General features: G+C 46.7%; 1 protein-coding gene across 1 annotated transcript; it reads right to left on the reverse strand.

Annotated features, from left to right (window-relative positions):
• Positions 1-290: 290 nt before the first annotated feature.
• Positions 291-18,737, reverse strand: Saal1 (serum amyloid A like 1). Its single transcript, XM_005084673.4, has 12 exons — positions 17,755-18,737; positions 16,514-16,627; positions 15,733-15,816; positions 12,394-12,473; positions 10,749-10,808; positions 10,503-10,618; positions 9,854-10,034; positions 6,774-6,856; positions 6,498-6,686; positions 3,668-3,852; positions 1,436-1,528; positions 291-439 (listed from the first exon to the last, which is right to left on the reverse strand). Exons 1-12 carry the CDS (start codon positions 17,887-17,889, stop codon positions 335-337), a joined length of 1,425 nt encoding a protein of 474 aa, XP_005084730.1. The 5' UTR covers positions 17,890-18,737; the 3' UTR covers positions 291-334.
• Between the last annotated feature and the right edge of the window lie 490 nt (positions 18,738-19,227).

Raw genomic sequence — 19,227 nt, forward strand, 5'->3', positions numbered from 1 at the left:
GCCAAAGTAACAGTTATGGAGACTTACCTTACCTACTCTAATACTCGAAAAAGAACCTTGGCTTTGACAAGTTTGAATTTCCTCTTTCTCAACTAAACATTAGTACCGTACGGTCAGCGCGAAGGGGAGGGAGGTGACAATGGTGAAACTTTAGTGACCTGTGTAAATGAAAGTGGGATAGATGGAGTGGGGCGGGGTGGGGAGCGGGGCGGGGTGGAGAGATATCAGGGAAGCATGAAGAGATCATGGGCCGATACAAGGGTCATCTAAATTATCTTCCAAATGCCGACTTCAAACCATAGAAAACATAGTTTATTCCTCGGACAGCGGAGACTCAAACTTGAGTCTTTGGCCGAGCCTTCACCCTCGGGAAGCTTTCTTCCAGGTCCTCAGCCAGAGCCTTATCGACCGCACGCAGGACTTCCATGAAGCCTTCCACCTGTGAACCACAGAGGACCAAATCACTGCAGTGGAGGAACAGGCAGCTTAAAGGACTGATGGCTAACTGTGAAAACGCTCCTCCTGAGGCGTCCAAAGGCAACAGAGACATGCAGCAGACTCACAGGTGTCAACCAAGGTGCTTCCTGCAGAGTCACTTGACATACTCTAGTAGTGACTCTACAAGTGACGACCCTGACCAGTTCCTTTCACTCCCGAGCTGTCAGACCCTGCCGCTCTCCTGACATTTTATTGTAACCCTCTTTGCTGACAAGTCCCCTTATGTTCCCACTCTACAGTTCATTTTCCTAAAACTATTATTTTCAAATTACCTTCAATGGTAATAAATAGTTATGTGAAGAACCATAAAATGTATTCATAAAAAATAGGCTTGTGGGCCAGGCAGGGTGGTGCATGCTTTTAATTCTACCACTCAGGAGGCAGAGGCAGACAGATCTCTGTGAGTTCAAGGCTAGCCTGATCTACAGAGCCAGTTATAGTCCAGTCAAGGCTAAATAGTAAGGCCCTACCTCACAAGAGAGAAACACAAGAAAAATTTAAGCTCATCAGTTAAGAGAACTGGTCATTCTTCTAGAGGATGTGGGTTTAATTCCCAGCACCAACATAAGCAACTCCCAAGCATCTTTAACTCCAGTTGCAGGGGATCCAAAACCCTCTTCTGGCCTTTGCAGGCAATTGCACACACATGGTACACAGATATACATCCAGGGAAAACACTCATATACACAGACAGAAAAAAAATTTAATTAAAAAATTTAGGCTTTCACTTACTATACGGGCTGTGTGCTTCACAGCAGGAAGGGCCACTATAAACCATGTTGATTACTTCGTCTTGAGATTAGAATTAAATTACGTATAGGTCCATAATTAGAATTACACATACACCAACCATCTTTCCCACTAGACATTAAATCCTATAAGGTATACCATCATTTTTGGCAATAGATTGAGCTCCCTGTACATTCACCCTACTCACCACAGGGCTGTAGAGGGGCAGGAGGCTCTGAAATGCACAGGAACATTTCTTTTTACTTAACTGGCCCTCCTTCAGTCCCTGAGCCACGGTTTCCTAAAACAGACAAAAGAAAACTTAATGCTGCATCTGGCAAACAGATAAACATCAGTACATACAATCACAACTGGTCCTACCAGCATTTCAAACGCCCCACACTGAGCTGCCATGAAGAGCCTGGCGTGTCCTCACACAGCTAATCTCAGTGAAGGGTACCACTCATCCCACTGCCTGAGCAGGAAGGAGAGACACAGGGCCACTAGGCCTATTCTCCTGTTGACTCCTCCCACACACCTTCCTTCATGCCAGGCCTCCCTCCCCCCCAGGCTCTCATTTCCAGACTATTCCTGTAGATTACCACCCTTAAGCCAATTTACTAACCCCTGGCCTCTAGACCTCAACTCTATTTCTTCATGCCTGCTGTTTTTGGAAGAATCTTCTCAAACTGATCCTATCACTTGTTTAAAAAAAGAAAGAAAACTTTAGTTATATCCAAGTTTCCCCCAGATTAAACCCAAATTCCCAGAAGTTTCATGGCATGTCCTTAGGTCCTTAATCAACCCACCTTCCTGCTATCTTCCTGTAACTTAAAGACAAAGGAGCATATTTGTCGTTTCCTCCCAAACCTAAAGCAATGACAAACAACATAAAAAATATCTGAAAGCAAAATAAAAAAGATGCTGTGGATGGGGCTGGTCCTCAGAGGCTCAAACATCTGACTGCTTAGTTTCCAGGGAGTGGCGCTCCATTCGAAAGGATTAGGATTAGGAGGCGTGGCATTGCTGGAGTAGGTGTGGCCTTGTTGGAGGAAATGTGTCACTGTGGGCTTTGAGGTTTCAAAGACCTGTACCAGGTGCAGGGCGTTGGTGGCACACACCTTTAATCCCAGCACTCGGGAGGCAGAGGCAGGAGGATCTCTGCGAGTTTGAGGCCAGTCTGGTCTACAGAGCTACACAGAGAAACCCTGTCTTGAAAAATGAAAAAAACAAATCAAAACAAAAAGCCCCATTGCAGGCCCAGTGTCTCCCTCTCTCTGCAGATGAGGATGAAGCTAGTGCTCAGCTACTTCTCCAGCACCATGTCTGCCTGCTGCCACGCCCCTCCACGACAATGGACTACCCTCTGAGACTGGAGGCACGCTCCCAGTGAAATGCTTTCTTTCGTAAGAGTGGCCTTGGACACGGCGCCTCTTCACAGCAACAGAACCCTGACTAAGACATACGTATTGTTCAAGAAACCCATGTAGAAAGTCTTGAAATGAATCCATCAGGCTAGGGATGTAGCTCAGCGGGGAGGAATCTGTCTAGCAGGTGAGAAGCCCTGGGTTTGACTTCAAGCATCACAATACTACAAAATTTCAAAATGACCTTTATAAAGAGGGAACATGAAAATATACAAACATATGGAAAGGTAATCCAGCTCACTAATAATAAAAAATGTAAATCAAAATAGGGCACAAATTTTCACCTATTAAATTCAATATAAAATTATAATACCCACTAATAAGAAACAAAATCAACATTTTAATGCATCAGAAAACACCAGTATAAATTTTAGTAATTTAGTCTGTTGACATGCCTATTGTTGCATGTGTGCACACACACACAAACCACAGTTACTTTAAGATTACAAGTAGTAACACTTACGTATAAACCAATAACTATCAGGTAGAAGGGAAGAATCTAACTCTTGCAGTTGTCCTCTGACTTTCACACATGTGCACCAGTCCCCGTTTAAAACAAAATTCAAAAGCAGGGCTGAGGCTGCAGTTCAGAGGGATAGCACTTGCCTATCATGTATAAGGCCCCAGACCCCAGGATCACACAGGACAGGAGAGGAGTAGGGAGGAGAAAAGTGGTACAGTGTTTGCCTGGCCACTACATCCTGGTCATCTCTCCATCAGGGACTGGGCTCTCAGTTGTACTGCAGCACAGCTGCCCTTTCCTTAGACGTTATGTGAAGCAATCCATACCTTTTATGGCCAGGTGGTGCTGATGCACACCTCTGATCCCAGTACTGGGGAGGCAGAGAGGCAGGTGGATCTCTGTAAGTTCGAGGCCAGCCTGGTCTACAACGTGAGTTCCAAGGAGGCCAGGGCTGTTACACAGAGACACCCTGTCTCAAAACACATACACACACACGCACGCACGCACGCACGCATGCACGAAAAAAAAATCACCAATACTTGTTTCATACCTTTGTTAATGCCTGAAAAATATTAGAAAGGAATTCACATGAAATATCCTTCAGGATCTTCATATGGAAGTCATCTTGGCTTGAATCACAGTTTGTAGGCTCTTCTGTGGAGTTCTCTGGTTTCTCCTGACAATGTTGCATATTTTGTAACACCCGAATTAGGCTGTCAATTAGAGGAAGATCCACTGCACCGAATCAAGAGAATGAAACCACCCAGGTAAGTACTCATTCTCTTGTTCATTCATTCACTTATCCATTCACTCATACTGAACTAGTGCTACCCATGCTTTAGGGACCATAGGTAGAGTGGTTTCTGCTTCTAGTGCCCGCTTTGATTTCCACCAGTGATTGTCTGTAACTTATAAGGTCAAATAAACTGCTTCCCCACATCCAAGTTGGTTTTGGTCAGTACTGTGTCACAGCTACACACAGAGCTGGAATAATTCCCAATTCCACAGAGCTCCTCTGAAAGGCTTGAAGCAGGCAAGGAGAGAGTTAACAGTGAGGTAAGGAGACAGCTAACTGTGATAGGAGTTAACGAGGATGTCCATATTCTGCCAAAACACAAAAACTACACGGTCTGGAGGCACAGCAGGCAGCAGCAAGAACCAGTCCTGTAACAACAACAAAGGGTCGCTCCTGGTCTCACAGAGAAAAACTCCCCATGGGTTACTAGAAAGATAACACACACAACAGCATGGCAGTACTCATTGGCCAAAGCATGAAAACCAAGAATGAGATAAACACATCTGCAGTAAGAGATAAGGACTCCCTCATTTTCCACATCAAAGCAAGTCCAATGAATCTCCGAGGGTTAGGGGATGAGCGGCTTAACAGCTGACACCACGACATCTGCATTTTTAGCTCAGACCTTGCTCTAGCTCCTGACTTAAAACCGCCTCATCACCTCCACCCGGACACCCCCAGGCAGCACGTTTAAAGTCAGTCGCCCTTGTCTCAGTTTGGACAAATACACCAGAGACCCTTCCCTTTTACCCAGCCACTCCTCCAGTCTCTAAAACGAGCAGCCGGTAGAATCCTGCGCATTCTCCAGTTCCTGCTGCGATCACAGCCGGAGCACTGCTCGAACACCGCACAGCCTGCCGCGCTGTCTCCCTTTTCCCATGACTCCCCACATGTACTGCCCATGGTCCTCCACAGCCAGCCATATCTGTCCAACCTGTCTCACACCGAGGTCCTGTCCCTGCCCTCTACTCCCCGCAGCTGCACTGCTTTCCCTCCTTTCTCTCAAAGGCCACCCTAGGGATACAGAGCCTCACCCCTGCTCCTCCAACAGTGTCCAGTGCTTTTATGTGTGCTAGTCTCCATCAGTGTTGCCTCCCAGGTACTCACACGACAGCCACCACTAACTCCCTCAGGCTGTACTATGGGTCACTTTGTCAGTGAGGTAACCGCTCCATAAACACAGGATTGACACTCAGAAACAGCGCTTATTTATAAAACAAAACAAAAAACTCAAAGGGAAGAGAGCAAGACATCCTTGAGAGGTAAAAACAAGCACCTTATGCCCTGTAACACTAAATGATAAAACTCTAGCGCCATTCCCAACCGTCAGGAAGAAGACAAAGATGTCTCAGCAGGAATCCAATTAGATAAGAAAAAGAAGTCAGAGACAGAAAAATTACACAAGTAGATGTGACTTAATAGCAGATAAAGTTCAAGATTATCATGAGAACTACTACTAAGAACAATAAGACAAAAGCTGGAGAGATGGCTCAGGGGTTAGGAGTACTGGTTACTCTTCCACATGGCCTGGGTTCAAATCCTAACATCCACATGTTGGCTCACAGCCCTTTACAATTCCCATCCCAGGGCATCCAACAGATTCTTCTGATCTCCACAGGCACCAGGCATCTGGTGTACATGTGTGCATTCAGGCAAAACACCCACACACATCAAATGAATAAATAAATAGAATTTAAAAACAATATGACAGGAATGTGGATATAGCTTGGTGACATTCCTACTCATATGTGCAAGGCCCTGGGTCCAACCCCAAGCACAGCAAAATCAAACTACAGGCAAGTCAGTAAAGGTGCTGCAATCAAAATTAACACACAAATCCACAGCCTCCATAAAGTCCAACAATCATCAGTGGAATAAAGTGCAATCAAAATTAACACACAAATCCACAGCCTCCATAAAGTCCAACAATCATCAGTGGAATAAAGTATTTGACAGAGACAGAAATTCAAAAGATAAAATGCGTAGGAATAAACCTAGAATGCAAGATCTGTATGATAAAAAGCCTCAAGCCACTTCTGAAACAGGCGCACACAAATGCATTCCTAGATGTGCCACATTGAACAAAATCCCAACGAAAGCATCAGGAACTGAATGGGGCTTTGAACTTTTGACCCTAATCCAGCACTAAACAAGTTGAACAGTCAAAACCACAGAGACATCCGACTGAAGAGAGACTGTCCGTCCTCACCGGGAACTGAAACACACAGCATCACCACTAACTCGATGTGCCGACTGATCCTGAGTACAACTTTAGGGAGTGTTCCCGATAAAAGCAGGGGACACCTCAGGGCAGAGACATGCTGTTTGGCACTGCTTTCTTCTTGGTGATAGGGACTGAACCAGGGGCACCCTATTACTGAACTGTACCCCTAGCCTTGATGCTTTCTAATAAACTTTATAATAGTTTTGTATTAAGCATTTAATATGTTATGTATTAGGGGAGTAAGGGTATTTTCTTTTTAAATGAAGAAAAACAAAACAGAAACCCAATGAAGAGTACACACTGGCCTGGCACTTGTAATCTGGTGGGTGCTGGTTTAGTCTGAACGGAAAGCACACTCGCCTTCTTCTCTCTTCGGGCGTTCCTGTTCGGCCCATGAAGCGCTGATGGCAGACAGCACAGAGAAGACAGAGGCTAGCACGGTCTTCTGCTCCTGCAGTATGATGGGCGGGTCACCAGCTTGGCAGAACTCATGGCACACCAGGTCAAAAAGTAAATCCCACGTGGCTTTTCCAGTATCAGGACACTGCACTTAAGAAATCATTTTTACAAGCAGCAATTTAAAAATAGTGAACACTTCAACGAGCAACTGCAGTGAGTTCCAAGAAGCCAGCTTACCGATTGCTTGAACTCCATCATCCACTGTGGTAAGCAGCTGTAAGATGTGCATGTAAACATCCAGCCCTTCCAGGGTTTCAGAACTGAGCAGACAGAAACGGCAAAAGCACTCTTAACTTCCCTGTCTAGAGAACAGCAATCATTCATTCACGCAGCAGGCATTCATTACCTCGTACTACAGTGCAGAATGTGAACTGCCAACTGAATAGTCTGTTCACTAGCACTGATGTTAAATGGGGAAAAGAGGTGTGCGTCTACATATGAGTGTGTGAATGTATGAGAGGATGTGTGTGAGCACATATGTATATGAGTGTATGTGTGTGAATGGAGAGTGAGTGTGCACAGGTGTATGTATATCTGTGTATGAGTGTCTGTGTGTGAATGAGTGTGCAAGTGTATGTGCCAGTGTGCATCTACATATGTGTGATACTGATGCTGCTGTGGAGGGATGGGAACCTACAGCACAGACTCCATGGTACTGATGCTGCTGTGGGAAGAGAGATCTACAGCACAGACTCCATGGTACTGATGCTGCTGTGGGATGAGAGATCTACAGCACAGACTCCATGGTACTGATGCTGCTGTGGAGGGATGAGAACCTACAGCACAGACTCCATGGTACTGATGCTGCTGTGGAAGAGAGATCTACAGCACAGACTCCATGGTACTGATGCTGCTGTGGGATGAGAACCTACAGCACAGACTCCATGGTACTGATGCTGCTGTGGAGGGATGAGAACCTACAGAACAGACTCCATGGTACTGATGCTGCTGTGGAGAGAGATCTACAGCACAGACTCCATGGTACTGATGCTGCTGTGGAAGAGAGATCTACAGCACAGACTCCATGGTACTGATGCTGCTGTGGGATGAGAACCTACAGCACAGACTCCATGGTACTGATGCTGCTGTGGAGGGATGAGAACCTACAGCACAGACTCCATGGTACTGATGCTGCTGTGGAGGGAGGACAACCTACAGCACAGACTCCATGGTACTGATGCTGCTGTGGGATGAGAACCTATAGCACAGACTCCATGGTACTGATGCTGCTGTGGAGGGATGAGAACCTACAGAACAGACTCCATGGTACTGATGCTGCTGTGGAAGAGAGATCTACAGCACAGACTCCATGGTACTGATGCTGCTGTGGGAAGAGAGATCTACAGCACAGACTCCATGGTACTGATGCTGCTGTGGGATGAGAACCTACAGCACAGACTCCATGGTACTGATGCTGCTGTGGAGGGATGAGAACCTACAGCACAGACTCCATGGTACTGATGCTGCTGTGGGATGAGAGATCTACAGCACAGACTCCATGGTACTGATGCTGCTGTGGAGGGATGAGAACCTACAGCACAGACTCCATGGTACTGATGCTGCTGTGGAGGATGAGAACCTACAGCACAGACTCCATGGTACTGATGCTGCTGTGGAATGAGATGAGAACCTACAGCACAGACTCCATGGTACTGATGCTGCTGTGGAGGCTGTGGAGGGATGAGAACCTACAGCACAGACTCCATGGTACTGATGCTGCTGTGGGATGAGAACCTACAGCACAGACTCCATGGTACTGATGCTGCTGTGGAGGGATGAGAACCTACAGAACAGACTCCATGGTACTGATGCTGCTGTGGAGTGAGGAGAACCTACAGCACAGACTCCATGGTACTGAGTGATGCCCTTTAGACTTCCCAGATCATCCTAGCTCCCTTGCTGAGAACAACAGGATCATAAAAACCTAATTCTTTGGTTCAACATTTTTTATCCTGAGAACTCAAAATGCTGTTTCTTCAATGAGACAATTAAGTGAAAAGGGTGAACAACTAAATGGCTCAGCTGTGTTTACTTAAGTATCTGTCATTTCAGCGCACTTAACGTCAGGGGCTGGGAAGACAGGGTGTATGTATTAATACGTTACACCCACCTTCAGTGTGCAAATCTGAGAGAAAGGAAGGTGATCAAAGGGGCAGTTACCATAACATGAAATGAATTCAACACTAGAAGCCCAGGCACTAAAAGACCACACACAAATCTAGTGAGGGAAGAGATGATATGAGAAATGGTGTTTCCACGGCAATCTGAGAAGGCAGGTGTTTGTGGAATTGGAGAGATGCCCCGTGCAAAGGCTTGGAGGCAAGAGGGCCTGGTTCATCTACAGAACTGAGTTTCACATAGCTGAAGCAGAAACGAGGATGGACAGGCCTTCTGTTCCAGTTTTGTTTATTTTAAAATCCAAACCATTTCCTGTGGAGCCAACTGAAAAAGAAGCCTGAGCGCGAAATGGGCATGCGCTGCCGACGCAGCTGCAAGGCTGAGGCTCGGGAGAAGCAAGCCAGAGAGTGTGGGACTTGCCCAAGCAAGGGAGAAGAGGCCTGGCTGCCAGCATGGACTGCAGCAGGAGTCAGAGCATGGCTCGGAAGCTGACTGGCCAGGAGGAAAGAGTTGGACAGGGAGGAGTCAGCAAGGGCTTCCCGGCTCGTCCACCTTCTCCAGGTGGGACACTGGCGGCACCATTGACTGACTGGAAACGCTGATGAAGCAGATGTGCGTGTGGTTTAATCTTCATTTGATGGAACATATAAAATTAATAGATTTTAACATCACCTACTAAGTTCTGAGAATATGCTGTTAACATCTAAGCAGGTAATCCAAATGTTAATCTTACAGCTTTTAGTGATAAATTGTCACAACAACCTATAAACTACTGCCTTTCATGACAAGCTACCAAAGGCCCCAAGTCCATCATCTACACAGACACAAGGAGGAAGCATGGAGAAACTAATATGCTCAGTGGAGCTCTTTCATGTTCAACGTAAAACAAAATAAGAAAATCTTTTCTCTCTGACTATTTAAAACACATAAAATTGCTGTCAGTTACCATAGCAAGCTAAACACCCATGATCAAGCCACACTGGGCAAATGCTTTGAACCCTCGTGACTCTTGCAGAGGAACTATGCTACTACCACAACCTAAGAGAGATTGGCTGCATACAGAAACTAAGACTATTCCACCTACGGATGTTTTGAACAACTGAATTTTTCTAGAACATTCTATACAAGAGGTTCCATACCGCACTTGCTTGGCAGCTTCCAGTACACAGGGTACTATCGAAAACACCGGCTGCTCTTCAGAGTCCTCCTGGGGGTGGTCCGGACGCCGTGTAGTCCCATTTCTAATCCACTCCAACATGAGCTTTTCATCCAAGTCAAAGAGCTTGTCCACGACCTCCCCCACCTTCACCAGCAAGTCAACTGCAGTGAAGACAGGCGTTCAATTGAGAACCCAGGCTGAAGCCACAAGGCAGGAAAAGCACAACTCCTCAAGCCGCTCCAAGAGCGAACTCTGCCAGGGTGTCTCCAGCGGCCTGCTTAAACTGCCTCATCCTCCTCCAATGCAAAGTGCCTCCCTGGGGCTGAAGAGATGGCCAAGCCATTAACAGCACTCCCTGCTACTCCAGAGCACCCAGGTTTGAATCCCAGCACCCACACAGCAAGTAGCTCACAACTGTAACTCTAAGGAATCTAACCCCACCCCACACGCCCCTGCCTCTGTACACAGATGCTCTGCACACACCAGCATACAAGAAATACACAGATGTACAAGCAGGCAAACACCCATGAATTTAAAAACCGAAAACATTACATTTTAAAAATGAGAAGTCTAAAGTAGCTTCCTAAGATGTGCTCCAGTCTTTCTCCCTAGGTTACATGGTGACTCACCGTTTGTTGAACTTGACATGATGAAGCAAACACTAGGGTAAATAGATGGATGGTCCCGGATCCTTTCAACCCAGACACTGGCCACTTTGGTCTGGGAAAGGCAAGTAAGCAACAACCTACATGACAAACGTGAGCTCAATATCTACTGAAAAACAGCAAAGCCACCAACAGTCAAGAATTCACTCTGCTTTCCCAGGCCCCCCGATGAGGGATTTGTGGAACCCATGAGGAGAAAGCCTTACTTACCTGCTCGTTTCTAGCAGAGTGGGTGGGTCTGAGTCGCACAAACACTGCAGAAGCACCTGCCTGCAGAGCCACAGTGAGTCATGAGCATCATTGCAAATAACCAGTTTTCATTTCATTTTAAACACCTTTTTTTTTTTGTAAGAGAACGAATAAAGGCAGTTCCTGAATTCTAGAGCAGTGGTTCTCAACCTTCCTAATGCTGCAACCCCTTAATACAGTTCCTCATATGTGGTGACCCCAACCACACAATTGTTTCATTGCTACCTCATAACTGCAATTTCACTATTGCTATGAATTGTAAACATCTGATATGCACCCCTCCAGGGGTCACGACCCACAGGCTGAGCACCACTATTTTAGAGCAAACATTCCTGGTTCTAAGGGACAGAGCAGAGCCGCCCTTCTGCAGCTCTTTGCCCTCAGTGTGTCCGCCCTCCTCTCAGTCCTCTCCACCCAGAGAAGGCAACCCCGGCACCGCCAACAGCCATCCCCTTGCTCTGCTCTATAGTTCCGTCACTCCGTTTCTGATTCTGCGTTGACGTTCATATGAAAGCAGCTACGGCTTTTCCTTTCTTTCAGTTATCTGCGCATCTTTTTAAATCTGTTTTTATTTTTTATTTTTTTTGGTTTTTCGAGACAGGGTTTCTCTGTGGCTTTGGAGGCTGTCCTGGAACTTGCTCTTGTAGACCAGGCTGGTCTCGAACTCACAAAGATCCGCCTGCCTCTGCCTCCCAAGTGCTGGGATTAAAGGTTAAATCTGTTTTTAAGTGACACAACATAGTCACTGTTCACATGTTCTTCGATTCATCAAGGAACACCTTGTGTGTGGATATAATAAAAACAATTCAAGAGGCCCAGGTTCTTGAAGACAGGGATAAACTCTCATGACCCTCTGATAAGAACAATCACTTTAATGTATGCTGGACACAGACTTCTTTAAGATCCTAAGTTAACAACCATGAACCATCACCAAGAAAATGAACGTGACCATCAAACTTATCGTGTTCTCAGATCTACCAACCACCCGAGACTCCACTATTAAAAAGCCCAAAGCTTTCTGGCTTTAGAAGAAAACTAGCCTCTAGGCTTGTCTGACAGTTTTTAATACCAGAGGCAACTTTCTTTTCGTTTTTGTTTTTTTTTTTGAGACAGGGTTTCTCTGTATTACTTTGGAGCCTGTCGTGGCCCCTCATTCTGTAGACCAGACTGGCCTCAAACTCACAGAGATCTGCCTGCCTCTGCCTCCTGAGTGCTGGGACTAAAGTCATGAGACACCACCGCCTGCTCCAGAGGCAACTCTTTATCTTCTGGTCTGTTGGCAAGTTCCATTCCCCTATCTAAGTCAAAATTATCAAGTTTCCCGGACTAGTTCTGATTGCTTGGATTCTCCATGCTTAAACTGTTCTGGATTCTGGTCAGTGGCCCCTAACTCCAAGTTAGGCTCTACATATTCTTTGCCTAGCCCACTTACTCAATGCGATGGCTCATGCCTTACCATGGTTGCACAGGCTCAGTTCTGACTCACAGCCATAGCTAGAGCAGAAGCCTCAGGCATACCAACACAGGTGTCCTGACACAACGAAACACCACATTGCACACTTCAACCTCTCCTGAAACACATCCTGAGAAACAGGGTAAGACTTACCCACGATCCTCACAGCTGCTGATGGACACGCATATCTCCTGGAAACAAGCCATATTCCCTAAAATTCCCACACAGATTTCCTGTCAAATCAAATGACACAGGTCACAATGGCTGGGAGGCAAAAGTCACAAACAATAACAACTTGAACACAAACGTCTATTGAACCAACTTTGAGGGGAGGAAAGGGGGAGGCAGACTATGAAAGTTTACTGCTGGCACCTAGATTTATATATTTGGCTTATACAAGTCACATAGTTGAGACAGAATAAAAGACACAGGGAGGCCCAAAGGCAGAAGTCACCGATGAAGAAATGTTCTAGGAGAAAGGATTCTCTTGATGGAGAGAGTACAGGACACATGAGAAAGCATAAGAGAAATACAGCAGAGGAAGAAGATCAGTATTAAAAGGATTGGACAGTCATGCTCAAGAGTCTAGACTTAATATGGCATGGCATCTGGAGCCACGAAGGTTCTCAAACAGGGAGCAAAACACACTGAAACATGTCCACGTATCATTTCACATAGTAATTATAAAAGAGGCCTGTATTATCTCCACTTTTCAAGCGAGGAAACTGAAGTCCAGGGACGTCAAGCAGCCTGCCTAAGATCTCCCGCTGTTATGTACCAGGGTACTCCCCCAAGAAGACGCGGTTGCTATTATCAACAGGGTGATGGCAGGCATGGGAAAGCAGAGCTGCAGACCCTGAAGGGGATGGTAAACGGTCTCTTAGGAGGTGGAGGACAGTAGAAGGCACAGCTCATAGTCTTGCAGGAGCCTTGGCTTCCCAGTCAGAAGGACTGGTCATATCAACAGGAAACATTAAGATCAAAGGACACTATGCATTCTCACAGGTTTCCAAACTTGCTGGGACACGACACTCAGGGAGCTGGTCAGCAGTTTCCAACCCCCACCAACTCTCCTGAATCAGAATCTCCAAGGTTCAACATCTGGAGCTGGTGCTTACCAAGTGCACCAGGAGTTTTTATGATTAGTGTGATATCACCGAATTAGAACAGAGGATACAGGATTAGAAAATATGCATGCAGGTCAAAAATTCCCTGGAGAAAGTCAGAAGTGACACCAGTTACCAAAAGGGGAGTTGGGGCTTGTGGCATTGAAGGAATAGAGCTGTGGCTTACGAGAGTAAGAAATGGCACTCAGCTGGCCGTGGTGGCACTAAGCTGGCAGCAGGGGCACGCCCCTGCAACCACAGGGCTTTGAAGGTTGAGACACAGACCGCAAGCTCAACCCCGTGTCATAAGCATGCCGGAGCTCATTATGGAAATAAGTATAAAGAGAACAGGGGTGTGCACCATAGACAGAGTCTAGACTCAGGCACAGGGAGAAATAGGAAGGGACAAAAGCAGATGAAAGTAAGAGAGGGACAGAAGAGAGTTGTAGTAAAACACAAGTGGTTCAAACACTGGGAAAAGCGCAAGCAATTCTGGGCAGAAAACACACATTGTCTTATAAACTAGAGAGGAAAGAGTGAACTTTCTGCTGAAGACTAACTTCCTGTCTAGGCTGCTCATGAGAATTCCTGGAAGATGTCAAAAACTATCAGACTCCCACATATGGACATGTGGTCTGACTTTTGAAGGTCCTCCAGGACAAAGTTTTGGAAAAGGTTTAAAGTTGACATCACCTGGGAACACAGTGGACACTTGGGTCTTGCCCTACGTACTGGACTAGACAATCTTGAGGTGGGCTTGGTGCCAGTGATCTGGGACACAGTGACATCTAAGACCAGTGGCCTAGTGATTCCATCATATGGCCAAAGCTGAGAACCACTGTTGTAGCAGGCTGTGGCCACGACACATTTCCAGGAGGGTAGCTAATTCCTCAACTAATCATGACTCATAAAAACAGTAGTATAATCAGGGAGGAAATGCCACAAAACTGTCAACATTTTATGTTAATATAAGGACCCGATATGGATGGAGCATTCCGCTAAATAAAGCTTAATTCAAGGGGCTGGAGAGATGGCTCAGCAGTCAGGAGCACTGTCTGCTCTGCCTTCCTGGCACTCACGTGACGGCTCACAACCATCTATTGAGATCCACTGCCCTCTTCTAGCATGCAGACAAACACGCTGACAAAGCACATACCACTTTTTAAAAATATGAATTCAACATTCAATTTGTAATACGCTCTATGGAATTTTCCACTCTGTGTCAAAGAAAAATGAGCGACAACAGAGTTATACCGGAGCTGGGCACAGGCTCCAACTTCAGCTCCATGTCTACAAGCTGTGTGACTGGTATTATCTTAGTCTGAGACGCACTTCTTTTATCTATTAGGTATGTCTCAGAGGAGGAGTATGTTCATAAACTACAACCACTCAGCACATACTGACAGACAGGCATCATGTACACTGCACATAGAGACAGAAATGGCAGCAGAGCCCAGGACACTGCACCGCTCCTGTGGTCCATTTGCTGTTCTTGGGAGCTTGCTCTCAGCAACGACCACAAGGCAGAAAAGTGACACACTGAGTAACAGGCCAACAGGGAAGGGAAGGCCAGCAAGGGTGACGTGTTGTCACCTGGCGGAATGCACTCAGGCAGTAGCCTGGTCCGCCCAGGTGCAAAGGACCCCTTTAAACGAAAGACCCCGCCCACTTATGCTCTCTTTCCAGCTCTTTCTGCTCTCTCTTTCCTGTTCCTCTCTTTTTCCTCTGTTCCCCTGGGGCAGACAGGGCTTTTCCAGTGTCCCTCTTCTCTTCTCTTCTCTTCTCTTCTCTTCTCTTCTCTTCTCTTCTCTTCTCTCTCTGTGTCCCTGTGCGTCTTTTCTCTTTCCTCCTACCCCCTTTTCTTTCTGATAAAACTTCTCACTAAGCTGTGTCTCCCTGGCGTGCTTGTCCTTCTGCCTAGGCCATCCTCGCCTGCCATGGAACTTGCCAAGGCTCATCACAATTTATCATAACAGACAGAACGCAGACAGCCCTCCACCAGAAAGAGCATTAGGGTAGATTTTACATGGGAGAGTTCTCACAGTCAGACTTTGGGAGTCCTGAGCAACATCAGCTTTAACAGGTTTCCAGGCAATGGAGGGCTTTGTGAATAAAAAGAACAAGGAACTGAGAAATAAACAGCAGGCCTAGGCGCCGTTGGCTTGTTCTGTCACATATTAGCAGCCAAGCATGGTTACGCCTACCTCATTTCCACAGCTATTAAATCAAGTTACTGATCTCCCTAATCTAATCTGAACCTCAAATTCTACATATCTAGTCATTTCAAGGAGTGCATTACCTAAGAATATTCAGTAAGTATTTGCACACCCATTTGCTGGCTTGTAGCCAGTAAGCAAAACAAGAGAAAAGAACCATACATACTTACTCTTAATCGGGGACACTTGGATTTGGCCAGCACGCCAATGAATATGTCAGGAGCCTTAAATTCTTGGAGAAATAAAGCCACATCCTACAGACAAAAACCATCAGCAGTTTAGATGCTGCAAATTGCTCATGCTCCATAGCTCAGACAACCCTAACCGTTTAATGAGAAAGGGATATGGGGAAAGGGTCAACTCCTAAATTTCCCTGTAAGACCTTAAAACTGAGACAGTTGCTCCTGTAGGGACTTGGGTTTCAATTAACAGAAAAAAAAAATCTGATCACAATGTAACTACAACAGCCTGGAACTTTCTCCCTAGATATTTTGTTCTACCCATATCACCTAAAGGGGCATACCGCATAGGTGAACCTAGAGTGGACACATGACCCAAAGAGATGGCTCTCACCTAGGAATGTAAGGTACAAAAGCTAAATCTGTTAACTGTGAGATATGTCTATTATAAAACATACAACACATAAAAAAGTTTCAACCAATTATGACTATGTATGTATGTATGTCAGTGGCCCCATGAAATTTACTGCCTAGTGAAGCCATAACTATCTTAGTTCATATTTATGTTAAATACACTATGATGTCCATAGGATGAAACTGTATAAATGTTCAAGATACTTTTTAACATTAATAGCTGCTGGGACTTCATACCCTGAACCACAAACTGGACCGACTACAGGCACTGACTCAGGCCTTTTCTAGTGAAGGAATGAATCTTTTTAAACTATCCTCACTCTCGAGTCTCTTCAGAATGTCACTTCCATCCTCATACCTCATCCATGGACATGTCCCAGACTCTGCAGATTTCATTCTCCATGTCTTCAGCAAGTTCCATCTGTTGCTCATCATCATCCGAGCTGGACTTGTCGCTTTCAGGTGTGACAATCTTCAGAAACATAAAGAAAGAAGATCAGTCAAAATACTCAGAGTTCTTCAGGGAATACCACCACTTAGATGCCTCCACGAGAGTATCCCGGAAGTATTTCCTCTGGCAAAACAGTTTCTAAAAACTAATGCCTTGGATAGATCTGCACATTCAGTATTCTTGGAGTAAACACTCTGCAGGCAGTGCAACAGAAAAAACAGGAGTAACACAATAATACCCTTTGCTTTCCAACTATTCAGGACCAGTGTAGGAAAGACATATAAACAGTCACAATGGAAAAGTGGACTTAGCTGAACTGGTGAAAAGAGCTATGGGAGGAAAAATGAATGGCCAAGGACTTATTCCTGGGAGTAGAAAGACATTTCTCTTAAAAGAAGAAAGTGAACTCCTATGGGAAGGGTAGGACTCTGTCCTGGAAAAATAAGACGAGCATTCAGGGGTGAGTACAAGAGTTCAGAAAGCACAGCACATGTTTGGAGATGGCCAACAGTCTACTGGGGATGGAATGCAAGGTATCTGTCTAAGTATAATGAGGCTGAAGAGGGTGCAACCAGCCATGGGTCCCCAGCTAAGAAATAAAAAGTCTTCTCTTATGAGCAACAAGAACACCCTTTAAAAATAATAAAAGGAATGCTGTTTTGACTGCTATGTAGAAAATGGCTCCGAAAAACAAACAAACAAACAAACAAACAAACAAACACAGGAATTGGCAGCATGGAATGCAGTTGCCTAAAAATCCACTGACAGCCTCCTATAAACCAAACACCATTTCAAACACTCTACTGTCATTATAACCTCAGTCTACACAACAACCTTGTGAACGACAATACTGCTTATCGTGTTTTATAAAAACTGTGAAAGCAACCGAGGCTCTGGGTTAACCAGTCTCGCTTCTAGCATGGGATGAGCTCGCGTCTCAGAGACCAAGGTTGTCCGACTATAAAAAGAGCCGACGAAACAGGAATGGTAGCGTCTCCACTTTAGAAGTGACAAAGGGGTTGGCGAGCAAAATCCGAGCAAAGTATATGTGCGTGGTGGTGCTCAGCGAAGTAGGAATTTGCACCCGCGAACCTCCAGCAACCCATCTACTCCCTCGGTTTGGAGGGCGCCTGCGCGAGTCTCCCCACCTGGATGAGCCCGCTGAGGACGCCGAAGAGCCAGTGCTTGCTGTAGACCGTGCTCCCAATGCAGTCTCCGCCGGCCAGGTCCTCCTCGTTCTCCTGATCACAGCCAGGCGGCGGAGGCGACGGGTTACGGTCCATGCTGGCGCCCACGAGCGCGCCGGAAGCCCTGGGGGAGGCGAGAGGACGTGCCAGAGAGCCCGGCTCGCCTCCCTACAGCGCCCCCTGCCGTCAGACTCCTGAATGACCCGGGAACCTGTAGAACGGGCGGGATCTCCAGCAAGTGGTCCACCCAGGACCGGGAGTGAGCACAGTATTACCTTTGTCTGGAAGGAAGATGGGTAAAGGGAAAGGGGGAAAAAGAGATTCTCAGCCAGGGAGGAGGAGGAGGAAGAGTAGATGCTTGAATGTGGGACTTTTATATACATGAAACAAAACTTTTAAAGTTTTAGATCTAGAAGAAACTGTAAAGGAATTTTTATGGCCTCAGAGATGGGGGTTGGGAGGTGTTTCCTAAAACACACAGAAGCCTGATGTGAGAAACTGCCACGTTTCTCAGACTGGGGAGATGGCTCCGCGGTTAAGAGCACTCACTGGTCTTCCAGAGGATCCGGTTTTAGTTCCCAGCTCAAAACTCGATGTTAACTCCAGTTCCTTCCTTTTCTGGCCTCTGAGGGCACCAGACATGCACACACACATACGGGAGACACATTAAAAAAATTAACTGCTACCTGTCTCACTATAGACAGATCACTATTTATACTCTACATAGACAGATGAGGTGTAAAAGCCTCAGTTGGACGTGGTGGCCACACCTGTCACCTTAGCACCTGAGAAGCCGAGGAAGGGGATTGTCATAAACTTCAGGCAGTCCGCTTCTCAACGGTGCCCTGTCTGGTATCTTTTCAAATGGGGGAGGCGATTAATCTATAAATGACGTATGCTCATTATCGAGAATAACAAAACCTTATACAACAATTAAACCTGTAAGGAAGAGAGGTCTCATTAAGAAAACAGTCAGAGCTTCCCCCCCACTTGTGTGCGGCCGCGGGGAGCCGGCTCTCTCCACCGGTCTGGCCCCGTCCTCACTCAGGAGTCCGTCAGCGGCTCCCGGGACTGAGCGGCCCCGGCTGCCGGATGCTTCCGCCCCGGCTGCAGCGGGCTGGGCTGGACGCTCAGCGCCCCGGCTCGAGCCCTGCCTGAAGTGCCTCCGGGGGTGGCAGCGGCCTCCGGCCCGCGGAGACGGAGCGGCTGGAGGACGAGGCGGCGGCGGGGAGGAGGATGGGCGCTAACCAGGGAATGGAGCCCGTGCGAGGCGGCCTGCTGGCCCTCGGCCACCGCCTAGGACCCCGCTGCTTGCTTCCTGCCTCGCGTCCCCGTCTCCCGGGGCTGGGGGGGGGGGGGGGGAGGGCACGGTCGCGCTGTCATCCCCAGACTGGCTGGGGTGCTCCCAAGCTCTAGCTCCTCTGAATGTGGGCC

Source organism: Mesocricetus auratus, unplaced genomic scaffold (genome assembly GCF_017639785.1).
Source record: "Mesocricetus auratus isolate SY011 unplaced genomic scaffold, BCM_Maur_2.0 Super-Scaffold_100054, whole genome shotgun sequence".
Lineage (NCBI taxonomy): Eukaryota > Metazoa > Chordata > Mammalia > Rodentia > Cricetidae > Mesocricetus > Mesocricetus auratus.